The 13206-nt window shown below is 43.1% G+C and overlaps 1 protein-coding gene across 10 annotated transcripts in view; it reads right to left on the bottom strand.

The window, feature by feature from the left end:
• Window positions 1–13206, bottom strand: part of LOC110493284 (R3H domain-containing protein 2) — a 91716-nt gene that overhangs the window by 6219 nt on the left and 72291 nt on the right. For 5 of the 10 annotated variants that reach the window (XM_090206440.1, XM_090206443.1, XM_090206438.1 and 2 more), the window contains 5 exons: window positions 8061–8224; window positions 7666–7814; window positions 6471–6568; window positions 6149–6318; window positions 5189–5339 (listed from right to left, as the gene is read on the bottom strand). In XM_090206440.1, the coding sequence (XP_090062566.1) occupies window positions 5189–5339; window positions 6149–6318; window positions 6471–6568; window positions 7666–7814; window positions 8061–8224 (732 nt within the window). The remainder of the gene's footprint in view (window positions 1–5188; window positions 5340–6148; window positions 6319–6470; window positions 6569–7665; window positions 7815–8060; window positions 8225–13206) is intronic. The other 5 variants (XM_036950842.2, XM_036950838.2, XM_036950844.2 and 2 more) reach the window with 3 other exon arrangements.

Here is a 13206-nt window from a genome sequence, read left to right as displayed (position 1 = left end):
TAACTGTGTGTCTGTGAAAGGCTAGGATAACGGTGTGTCTGTGAGTTAGTGATAGGCCAGGATAACGGTTTGTCTGTTTTTAGGTGAAAGGCTAGGATAACGGTGCGTCTGTGAAAGATCAGGATAAATGTGTGTCTGTGAAAGGCCAGGATAACTTGGTGACTGTGACAGGCCAGGATAACTGTGTTTCTGTGAAAGGCCAGGATAACGGTGTGACTGAAAGGCCAGGATAACTGTGTGTCTGTGAAAGGCCAGGATAACTGTGTGTCTGTGAAAGGCCAGGATAACTGTGTGTCTGTGAAAGGCCAGGATAACTTGGTGACTGTGACAGGCCAGGATAACTTGGTGACTGTGAAAGGCCAGGATAACTTGGTGACTGTGACAGGCCAGGATAACTTGGTGACTGTGAAAGGCCAGGATAACTTGGTGACTGTGACAGGCCAGGATAACTGTGTGTCTGTGAAAGGCCAGGATAACTGAGTGTCTGAAAGGCCAGGATAACTGTATCCGTGAAAGGCCAGGATAAAGGTGTGTCTGTGTGTCTGTGAAAGGCCAGGATAACTGTGTGTCTGTGAAAGGCCAGGATAACTGTATCTGTGAAAGGCCAGGATAAAGGTGTGTCTGAAAGGCCAGGATAAAGGTGTGTCTGTGTGTCTGTGAAAGGCCAGGATAACTGTGTGTCTGTGTGTCTGTGAAAGGCCAGGATAACTGTATCTGTGAAAGGCCAGGATAAAGGTGTGTCTGAAAGGCCAGGATAACTGTGTGTCTGTGTGTCTGTGAAAGGCCAGGATAACTGTGTCTGTGAAAGGCCAGGATAACTGTGTGTCTGTGAAAGGCCAGGATAACTGTATCTGAAAGGCCAGGATAATAGTGTGTCTGTGAAAGGCCAGGATATATGTGTGTCTGTGAAAGGCCAGGATACCTGTGTGTCTGTGAAAGGCCAGGATACCTGTGTGTCTGTGTGTGTAGAGTGTAAACGGTCAGCTGAGGCAGTGTGTGAAGATGGATGTGTAGGTGAAAGAGCAAGCTAGGCAAGGTGGTGTGATGTGTGTGTGTGTGTGTGTGTCTGTGTGTGTGTGTGTCTGTGTGTGTGTGTGTAGGGGGGGCGCAGCCATGTGGGTAAAGTGAGTTAGGTTCTCAGGGCCTGCTGGTGGCTGGTCAAAAACAACATGGACAGCTCATCATGAAGGGGTCACTGTGTGAAGGGGTCACTGTGTGAAGGGGTCACTGTGTGAAGGGGTAACTGTGGAAGTGGGTGAAAGAGCGAGAACCAGGAGTTGGCTGGGACTCATCTCTCAATGCCAGGAATAACAGACCTGTGTTTTAACAAACCTGTGTGTAGGTTCCTCAGAAGCGCAAGGGGAGGACCATCCTCCTCAGTGAATAATACAAATGTAAAAAATATATATATATTTAAAAGTTATCATTTTTAATAGAGGTCAAACAATTATGATTTTTCAACGCCGATACCGATTATTGGAGGACCAAAAAAAGCAGACACCGATTAAATCGGCGATTTATATTTATATATATATATGTATTTGAAATAATGACAATTACAACAATACTGAATGAACACTTATTTTAACTTCATATAATACATAAATAAAATCAATTTAGCCTCAAATAAATAATGAAACATGTTCAATTTGGTTTAAATAACACAAAAACACAGTGTTGGAGAAGAAAGTAAAAGTGCAATATGTGCCATGTAAAAAAGCTAACGTTTAAGTTCCTCATTGCCAGCCTAATCTCTGGAGTTGATGGGCTTGAAGTCATTGACAGCACTGTGCTTCAACCATGCTTACGAGCCTGCTGCTGCCTACCACTGCTCAGTCAGATTGCTCTATCAAATATTAAATCATAGTCTTAATTATAATATAATAAAAACAGACAGAAATACGAGCATTAGGTCATTAATATGGTCAAAACCGGAAACTATAATTTTGAAACAAAACGTTTATTCTTTCAGTGAACGGAACCATTCTGTATTTTATGTATTTTATCGAACGAGTGGCAACCCTATGTCTAAATATTGCTGTTACATTGCACAACCTTCAATGTTATGTCATAATTACGTACAATTTCGGCAAATGAATTACGGTCTATGTTAGGAAGAAATGGTCTTCACACAGTTCGCAACGAGCCAGACTGGTGCATATACAGTTGAAGTCTGTAGTTTACATACACCTTAATTAACCAAATACATTTAAACTCAGTTTTTCACCCTTCCTGACATTTAATCCTAGTAAACATTCCCTGTTTTAGGTCAGTTAGGATCACCACTTTATTTTAAGAATATGAAATGTCAGAATAATAGAAGAGAGAATGCTTTATTTTAGCTTTTATTTCTTTCATCACATTCCCAATGGGTCAGAAGTTTACATACACTCAGTTAGTATTTGGTAGCATTGCCTTTAAATTGTTTAACTTGGGTCAAACGTTTCGGGTAGCCGTCTACAAGCTTCCCACAATAAGTTGGGTGAATTTTGGCCCATTCCTCCTGACAGAGCTGGTGTAACTGAGTCAGGTTTGTAGGCCTCCTTGCTCACACACGCTTTTTCAGTTCGGCCAACAAATGTTCTATAGGATTGAGGTCAGGGCTTTGTGATGGCCACCCCAATACCCTGACTTCGTTGTCCTTAAGCCATTTTGCCACAACTTTGGAAGTATGCTTGGGGGTCATTGTCCATTTGGAAGACCCATTTGCGACCAAGCTTTAACTTCCTGACTGATGTCTTGAGATGTTGCTTCAATATATACACCTAATTTTTCTACCTCATGATGCCATCTATTATGTGAAGAGCACCCGTCTGCAACAAAGCAGTGTGTCGAGCAAGCTAAGTAATAGTGGTAATTCACTGGTTTTCTATGTTAACTTTGGTAATTTACACTTGAATAAAGTATACAAAAAAACAAACATGTATTCATATATAGTATTAATTATTATTATTTTTGTCTCCTTATTGTCCATGAGATTCTAGTAAATAGACCGTATGATTCAAAAGAAGATAGACTAATTAATGAAAAAAAGCATCTAAAATCAACAATGCCATTATTTTCAATTAACTCTGCAACTCTTACAACTATTGACTTTTTTCACAGCTGCCCACAGAGACATAGTAAAAGTGTGTAGAAAAAGAAAGGTAATTTAAATGCTGAAACCCTCATAGTAAACACCAATGAATTGGTATTCACAAAGTTGATGGTTTATAATTTAGGATAATATTTTACTGTTTTGTCATTCGATGTTTTACTTTTTAAAACATCTTATTTAAATATTGCATATACAGTATTTTTGATGAGGCGACACAGAGGGACAGTGATAATCTGAAGTACCCAAAAAATTCCACTTGATGTCGTGTCGTCTTGTAAAATTTCCCCCAAAAACCTGAAAGCAAAAACAATGTCTAAACTTAGGTTTCCAGTAATATACCCTCCCTTTGCAACCCAAGTCAGGTGTGTGAGGACAGATGAGTAGGTGAAAGGGCCAGATAACGTAGGCAAGCAAGCGTGAGGTGTGTGTGTGTGTGTGTGTAAGGGGGGGGGGGGGGGGGGGGGGGGGGTTGGCGTCAAGCACAGCCATGTGGGTAAGGTGAGTTAGGTTCTCAGGGCCTGCTGGTGGCTGGTCAGAAACAACATGGACAGCTCATCATGAAGGGGTCACTGTGTGAAGGGTTCACTGTGTGAAGGGGTCACTGTGTGAAGGGGTCACTGTGTGATGGGGTCACTGTGTGATGGGGTCACTGTGTGATGAGGTCACTGTGTGATGAGGTCACTGTGTGATGGGGTCACTGTGTGATGGGGTCACTGTGTGAAGGGGGTGAAAGAGGCTCACCGTAGTCAAAGATGCCTGTGTGTGTGTGTGTGTGTGTATGAGTGTGTGTGTGTGTGTGTATGAGCGTGTGTGTGTGTATGAGCGTGTGTGTGTGTATGAGTGTGTGTGTGTGTGTGTATGAGCGTGTGTGTGTGTGTATGAGCATGTGTGTGTGTGTGTGTGTGTATGAGCATGTGTGTGTATGAGCGTGTGTGTGTGTATGAGCATGTGTGTGTGTATGAGTGTGTGTGTGTATGAGCATGTGTGTGTGTATGAGCGTGTGTGTGTGTATGAGCATGTGTGTGTGTGTGTATGAGCATGTGTGTGTGTGTGTGTGTGTGTATGAGCATGTGTGTGTATGAGCGTGTGTGTGTGTATGAGCATGTGTGTGTGTATGAGCGTGTGTGTGTGTATGAGCATGTGTGTGTGTGTGTATGAGTATGTGTGTGTGTGTGTGTGTATGAGCATGTGTGTGTATGAGCGTGTGTGTGTGTATGAGCATGTGTGTGTGTATGAGTGTGTGTGTATGAGCATGTGTGTGTGTATGAGCGTGTGTGTGTGTGTATGAGCGTGTGTGTGTGTATGAGCGTGTGTGTGTGTATGAGCGTGTGTTTATGTGTATGAGCGTGTGTGTGTGTGTATGAGCGTGTGTGTGTGTATGAGCGTGTGTGTGTGTATGAGTGTGTGTGTGTGTGTGTGTATGAGCGTGTGTGTGTGTGTATGAGCATGTGTGTGTGTATGAGTGTGTATGAGTGTGTGTGTGTATGAGCGTGACTGCTACCGGCTCACAGTGACATTTGTTCAGTAAGGTGGCATGTGCACATCTTTTTGTCATGTCATGTCAAACTGGTGTGTGTGTGTGTGTGTGTGTGTGTGTAAATTTTTTAAAAGTTTTTTTCTCCCCTTATTTTGTGACATCCAAAATGGTTGTTCCGATCTGGTGTCATCACGGCAACTCCCTAACGGGGTCGGTAGAGGCACGTTTCCTGCGTCACATGACCCACCAAGCTACTTCTTAACACACTGCTCGCTTAACCAGGAAACACTGTTCAACTGACAACTAAAGTCCGCTTGCATGCGCCCCGGTCCGGGTTAGGGGAGGGTTTGGCCGGGGCTCGCCACACTTTAAGCAACTCCTTGTGGCGAGCCCCGGCCAAACCCTCCCCTAACCCGGACGGCGCTGGGCTGATTGTGCGCCGTCCTATGGGACTCCCGTCATAGTCGGCTGTAGTGGCGCCTTAGACCAGGGCACCTTTCGGGAGGCCACTTGTGTGTGTGTGTGTGTGTGTGTGTGTGTGTCTGTGTATGCGGTGTGTGCATGGTAAGTGTTACGGTGTGCATCTGTTTGTCTCCGTCTCTGTGTGGTGTTACCTTGTGCGGGCCCTGGTCCGGGCCGGGGGAACTGTGACAGTAGGGGCAGAGGGCCGAGGCCTGGACAGACACTGCTCACGCTGCCTGAGGGGGAGGGGGTAGGAGACTGGGTGGGGGAGGACAGAGGACTGCTCTGCATCTGTGTACTCGTCTGGAGGGGGGATGGGGGAGGGAGAGAGAGGGGAGGACAAGGATAGAGGAGAGGACGAGACATACTGTAAGTTCACAATACAGATAGTCAACAAATATATCACAAATTAGTATTTTTTCATTTAAAATGTCATGTCAGCATAGGAAAATCCTACGGTGTCCTCCTTATGAATAGTCCACGGGATACTGTAAGTGAGGGAGAGGTATAGAGTATACAGGAAGTACAGTAATTCTGTGTATATACCACCTGTTGGTGTACTGTGGTGTAGTATTATAGTAGTGCTGTATATAGTACCTGTTGTAGTACTGTATGGTAGCACTGTATATATGATGTATGTAGTACCTGTTGTAGTACTGTATGGTAGTATTATAGTAGTGCTGTATATAGGTCCTGTTGTAGTACTGTATGGTAGTATTATAGTAGTGCTGTATATAGTTCCTGTTGTAGTACTGTATGGTAGTATTATAGTAGTGCTGTATATAGTACCTGTTGTAGTACTGTATGGTAGTATTATAGTAGTGCTGTATATAGTACCTATTGTAGTACTATATGGTAGTATTATAGTAGTGCTGTATATAGTACATGTTGTAGTACTGTATGGTAGTATTATAGTAGTACTGTATATAGTACCTGTTGTAGCACTGTATATATGCTGTATATAGTACCTTTTGTAGTACTGTATGGTAGTATTATAGTAGTGCTGTATACAGTACCTGTTGTAGTACTGTAGTGTAGTATTATAGTAATGCTGTATATAGTACCTGTTGTAGTACTGTATGGTAGTATTAAAGTAGTGCTGTATACAGTACCTGTTGTGTGTTGTCAGATTTGTAGAGTTCTCCAGGCTTACTGGGTCTCTGCTCGAGGCTGTAGTACTTGCAGGGGTTCCACTGGACCAGAGGAGGATTGTGGGTAGGCTGGGGTCCGTTGGGGACACTAAGCTGCATGACCATCACCCCAGGCCCTGGGGGGGGCACCCCTGTAGCACCACACACAAAGTTAAAGCATTGTAGGGAAAAGGTTACACTTTTAAAGTGAACCCTTCGTCATAAGGGCTACGACACAGGGCCAACGTTGTTGACCAAACCTAATCGATAAAGTTAGAGCTCGGGAAAACAGATGAACTCTCACCTGAATATTGCTGCTGTATCTGTGGAGGGTTGCAGGGAGAAGTAGACGGGTTCATCTGGTACTGCTCTGAGCTGGGCTGCAGGTACCCTACTGATGGACTGGAGAGAGACGCACACAGAGAAACACACACACAAACAGAGAAACACACACACAAACAGAGAAACACACACACAAACAGAGAAACACACACACAGAGAAACACACACACAGAGAAACACACACACACACACACACACACACACACACACACACACACACAGAGAGAGAAACACACACAGAGAAACACACAGAGAAACACACACACAGAGACGCGTACACACGCACACACACAGAGAAACACACACACAGAGAAACACACACACAGAGAAACACACACACAGAGAAACACACACACAGAGAAACACACACACACACACACACACACACACACACACACACACACACACACACACACAGAGAGAAACACACACAGAGAAACACACAGAGAAACACACAGAGAGACACACACAACACACACACACAGAAACACACACACGAGACACACAGAGAAACACACACACACACACAGAGAAACACACAGAGAAACACACAGACACACGCACTGTAAGCACTTGGCAGTCATCCACAGACGGTAGGCATATCACATCAATAAGCTGCTAGGCTTCAATCACAACGGTCATATTTTGTTTAGCGAGAGTGTGGAAGCGATGTGTCAAAGAAAAATAAAGATTCAAGTGTTTAAATAGGTTGTTTATTGATTCCAGTCATGTGACTTTCTATCCTAATTCAATCGTCTTTAATGACTTCACTTACAGCTCAGTTTCCCCAGAGTGTCTTACAATTACTGCTTAGCCAGGCGGTCAGCAGGAGGGCTTGTTACTGATAAGAGTTACATTCAACTTCATTCAGGAATGAACGGATTCAGTCTGCTTCTGGAGTATAGGCCATTTCCTCTGTAATGTTTTTTTAAATATATATATATATTATTAAGTGTAGTTTATTATTGTAATTCCAGAAGTGAGATTATAAGTGACACTTATTTAGAACAAGTTATCTGGGTTGTAGCTCAACAGGTCTGCTGGAGGCAATATGTTGGGAGTAGTTCTCCCCATACAATATATCCAGCACTTCGGTATCTGTTCAAAGCACGCTTTATAAAACCACTTAAAAATAAAATTTTAAAAAATGTACCTACCTTGTGCTGTTCTGTTGTGTGGGAGTGATGACGCTGTAGTATACGGGCATGGGCCCCTGGACAGTCTGCACAGACTGGCTGACTGGCACCATGACCTGCTGCTGGTACTGCTGGATCACCTGTTGAGAGTCACTGGCCACAGGGACCTGCTAGGAGGCAAGACACATGAACATGTAGCCAAGGGGAGTTGACACCCTCTGCCCAATAGGGAATATCCTCTTGGTCTAATAGCTGGTTTCCCGAGCGAGAGACGCAAGGTTCGGATTACAACAGTTACATCCCACTCGTTGCTTTTACATAAGAATAGTTGTGGTCCGAGAACTGAGCCTTGAGGAACTCCTAAATGCATACAAGATGTAGCAATCTCACGCACAAACACACAACCTTAAATGTACCTGATATGAGGGCATCTGTGGGTACTGGACCATCATGGCCGTCACCTGTCCATGCATGCCCTGCCCCTGGGAGGTGAGGAGGGCCTGGTTCTGGGGCTGCTGGGATACTCCTATCATTCCCTGGTACTGGGGCTGCTGGCTGGGCATCATGGTCTGGAGAGCTGCTGGTTATGTAGGACATGGTAACACAGAGGTGTGTGTGTGTGTGTGTGTGTGTGTGTGTGTGTGTGTGTGTGTGTGTGTGTGTATTTTGGGTATGCCGCACACCTATCAACCCTGGTCCTACAGGTGACACGCAAGGCACATGGAAGAATCACATTTATACTCTAAATACATTTGAATGTATAGGAATTTGACTCAGTGAAATGGAGCTGCCACTAAAACAGGATATACAGACAGACGATAAACAGGATATACAGACAGGCGATGAACAGGATATACAGACAGGCGATAAACTGGATATACTGACAGGCGATAAACAGGATATACAGACAGGCGATGAACAGGATATAGAGACAGACGATAAACAGGATATACAGACAGACGATAAACAGGATATACAGACAGACGATAAACAGGATATACAGACAGACGATAAACAGGATATACAGACAGACGATAAACAGGATATACAGACAGGCGATGAACAGGATATACAGACAGGCGATGAACAGGATATACAGACAGGCGATAAACAGGATATACAGACAGACGATAAACAGGATATACAGACAGACGATAAACAGGATATACAGACAGGCGATAAACAGGATATACAGACAGGCGATAAACAGGATATACAGACAGGCGATAAACAGGATATACAGACGCAGAATTTACACAAATCCACATACAGTAAGCTAAAAACTACAGAATACACTGTAAAACACTAAGCTACATTATTTAAATGATGCATGTAGGGACGTATCCATAAGATTGATTTCATGCTAACACAGACTGTCTAGAAAGAAAGGACTGTACACAACGTCATGGAAGACCATGGGCCTATATGGGGAACGTCATGGAAGACCACGGGCCTATATGGGGAACGTCATGGAAGACCACGGGCCTATATGAGGAACGTCATGGAAGACCATGGGCCTATATGAGGAACGTCATGGAAGACCATGGGCCTATATGGGGAACGTCATGGAAGACCATGGGCCTATATGGGGAACGTCATGGAAGACCACGGGCCTATATGGGGAACGTCATGGAAGACCACGGGCCTATATGGGGAACGTCATGGAAGACCATGGGCCTATATGGGGAACGTCATGGAAGACCACGGGCCTATATGGGGAACGTCATGGAAGACCATGGGCCTATATGGGGAACGTCATGGAAGACCACGGGCCTATATGAGGAACGTCATGGAAGACCATGGGCCTATATGGGGAACGTCATGGAAGACCATGGGCCTATATGGGGAACGTCATGGAAGACCACGGGCCTATATGAGGAACGTCATGGAAGACCATGGGCCTATATGAGGAAGCAGAACATGACTGTCTGGCAGAGGGTAGGCTTGTTGCTGCCTGTATGCTCAGGGTCATTCCGAGTGTAACCAAGGTAACTTTTCAGGACTCGTTGCATCAGTACTTCTGTCCCCAACTACACAACGTGGTGACTAAAATAGCCATTTATTCCTGGGAACCAGTATTTAGCTAACCTTGATCCTTGTGTTATTTTAGAGCTCTGTTGGCGTTGTTTCTGTTGACACGGCAAGGGTCTGATCATGTTGACTGGGTGAGTGAACAGCTACCGTACACAGTGTATTCTATGTTGCCAAATCAGGCAATCAGCACTTCGGTGCCTCTATGCCTTGAAAGTCTCTGTACTCAAAACACAACACACTGTTGATAAATGTTTATTCAGCAAATATACACAGCGAAATACAGTGTACAGTAGTCCTGGCTTTCACCGGTCAGATTCTCAAACTGTGAGTGTAACCTCATTTTAATATGAAGTGTAGAAATTGAGTTGGCTTTGGTCAAAAGCATGTCCAATACATTTTTTTAAATGTTTAAAACCTGGTAAAAAAAAAAGGTCTGAACAGACCGTTACGAGATGCAGGGAGTGTATCGTGTAGCCCCATCCAAGTAGAACAAATTGGTGTTGTATGAACAAGGTTTTGTTCAGATTTAATCACACCCAATCAAAATATAAACGCAACATGTAAAGTGTTAGTCCCATGCTTCATGAGCTGAAATAAAATATTCCAGAAGTATTCCACATGCACAAAAATCGTATTTCTCTCAAATGACGAGTACAAATTGGTTTAAATCCCTGTTAGTGAGCATTTCTCAGATGGCCGGCTGGACGTAGTGACAAAATTCAGCGGCTTATGGTAGAAACATTTACATAAAATATCTGGCAACAGCTCTGGTGGGCATTCCTGCAGTCAGCATGCCAATTGCATGCCCCCTCAGACATCTGTGGCGTTGTGTGACAAAACTGCACATTTTAGAGTGGCCTTTCATTGTCTGCAGCACAAGGTGAACCTGTGTAATGATCATGCTGACCTCTTGGATATAGGGGGCGCTATTTAAATTTTTGGATGAAAAACGTTCCCGTTTTAAACGAGATAAAAAAGATGCTCGACTATGCATATAATTGACAGCTTTGGAAAGAAAACACTCTGACGTTTCCAAAACTGCAAAGATATTGTCTGTGAATGCCACAGAACTGATGTTACAGGCGAAACCCAGATAAAAAATCAATCAGGAAGTGCCTCATTTTTTGAAACCGTCTCATGGCAATGACTCCTTATATGGCTGTGAATGAGCTACGAATGAGCTTGCGTGTTCTACGTATTCCCCAAGGTGTCTACAGCATTGTGACGTCTTTTTGGGCATTTCCATTGGAGAATGGCTGTAAGGGACCATATATAGCATGTGGTCACATGGTGTCTCCCGGAGAAAATCTTGCGTAAAATACTGAGCCATTTTTCCAATCGTTTCTTATGAGAAACCAATTGCCTCGACGGATATATTATCGAATACATATGTTAAAAACACCATGAGGATGGATCCTAAACAACATTTGCCGTGTTTCTGTCGATATTATGGAGCACATTTTAAAAATAGTTTGGCGCTATAGTTGAAGTATTTTTCGGTCGATTTCTTAGCCAAGCAGGATGAACAAACGGGACCTTTTTCGCCTACAAAAATATTATTTTTGGAAAAAAGGAACATTTGCTATCTAACTGGGAGTCTCCTGAGTGAAAACATCCGAAGTTCTTCAAAGGTAAATGATTTAATTTGGTTGCTTTTCTTATTTTCATGAAAATGTTGCCTGCTTCCAGCAGAGCCTAGCATAGCATTATGCCATGATAAACTTACACAAATGCTTGTCTAGCGTTGGCTGTAACGCATATTTTGAAATTCTGAGATGACAGTGTTGTTAACAAAAGGCTAAGCTTGTGTTTGAATATATTTATTTCATTTCATTTGCGATTTTCATGAATAGGAAAAGTTGCGTTATGGTAATGCGCTTGAGGCTATGATTACGCTCCCGGATACGGAATTGCTAGTCGCAAGAAGATTATTGAAATGCCACACCTGTCAGGTGGATGGATTATCTTGGCAAAGGGGAAATACTCACTAACAAGGAAGTAAACATATTTGTGCAAAATAGATCAGAAAAATATGTTTTTTGTGTCTACAGGGGAAAAAAATATAGTTTTGTTGTTGGGTCACAAGAGCAATACAATCAAAAAAATAAAATTATAATTCACCCCCCCATTTAAATAAAAAAAAGTACATCCCCTCCCACTCATTCCAAATATACATACACACCTCCCACCCCACTTTCCATGTTCGATGAGTGCTAGGTTTTATTCATACGGCAGTGGATAACTCCAACATAATTACGTCCTGAAAGTATGCAAGCCAGTTCAGTGTCATGACGTTGGCCTGGGGATAGGTTTATGACAGTCATAAACCTAGCCCCCCGCCCCCCCTTTTCCTCTCTCTACCCTACTGATGTGAAATTTGCAAACACCTTGGTTAACAGAGATTCTGGGAACATCAGAAGGTGGGGGGAAATGAACTATATTCTGGTAATCCGACCAGTTGAACATATGCGTTGGTACTAAATGAATATGATGTCAGTTCGGTTGTCATCTGAGACATTCTCATCAATGATAGGATGACATAAACTCTACAGTGGAAAGTCTACACATCAGAGTTATCGGATTCACATGGAATTGATATTCAATTTAAATGTTTGAATATGAAATTATTTGTGATGGGAGATTTGGGTTTTCATGAGTGAATTAGGCCCGACTCAGTGGCCCGCCCACGTGAAGAGACATAGGTTGTAAACTATGAAACACACCCCTTTTCTCCCTTCCTATATAAAGTCTTGACGACAATTTAACCTCCTGTTCCGAGGATGTGAGGACGACGGTCCGATGTCAGAATGGTTCAGATAATAACTACAGAACAAAGCCAACATCAGCGTGACCTTTGGTTGCGAATGGTATGAACTTTGAACTCTTATTCACTACAGAAGTGATACCTCCTAGCCGTTGGGTGGGCCACTGAGTCAGGCCAGAGTATCCCATCTATCACACAACGACGTTACTACAACGTTACTACAGAGTATCCAATTGACCACCAGAGACATTCTTCAAAGGACAAAGGACTCGGTTTGGCAACACGGCCTTCCATCTACCACCAACCTACTGAAGCGCAGCTCAGAGTAAATATTTATTGCATTTTCCTTTTCCAAATGGGTGGTAATTTAGAATGCATAAGATACTGTATTTATGATAGTACAGCTTCTTCCCTTTGTTCCTCAGTCTTCCCACTCTTTCACTCAAACCCAGCCCCTTTTCTTTTGTGTAACAAGCTGTCATATCTGTTCCGCCCGCTAGGGACGTTTTCCTTTATGACGTAATTTGTAATCAAGTTATGATTAATTATGTGTATGTGTAATTCTGTGTGATTAGTTAGGTATTTAGTAAATAAATAATTAACCCCCATTTTGTATTGCTGATTCAACTTGTTAGCCAGGGTTCGTGCAGATAACCAAGAATTTACAACTTTCAGATGAGACTGAATTAAGGTGACGATTAATATTGACTGCTATTGATGTAAAATATTACTAGGTCTTTAAGAGTTTATTCGGAGGATAACAG

This window comes from Oncorhynchus mykiss, chromosome 17, assembly GCF_057628025.1.
Source record: "Oncorhynchus mykiss isolate SJ-2025 chromosome 17, ASM5762802v1, whole genome shotgun sequence".
Lineage (NCBI taxonomy): Eukaryota > Metazoa > Chordata > Actinopteri > Salmoniformes > Salmonidae > Oncorhynchus > Oncorhynchus mykiss.
Note: the sequence above shows the minus strand (reverse complement) of the source record. Positions and strands in the feature narration are given on the sequence as shown.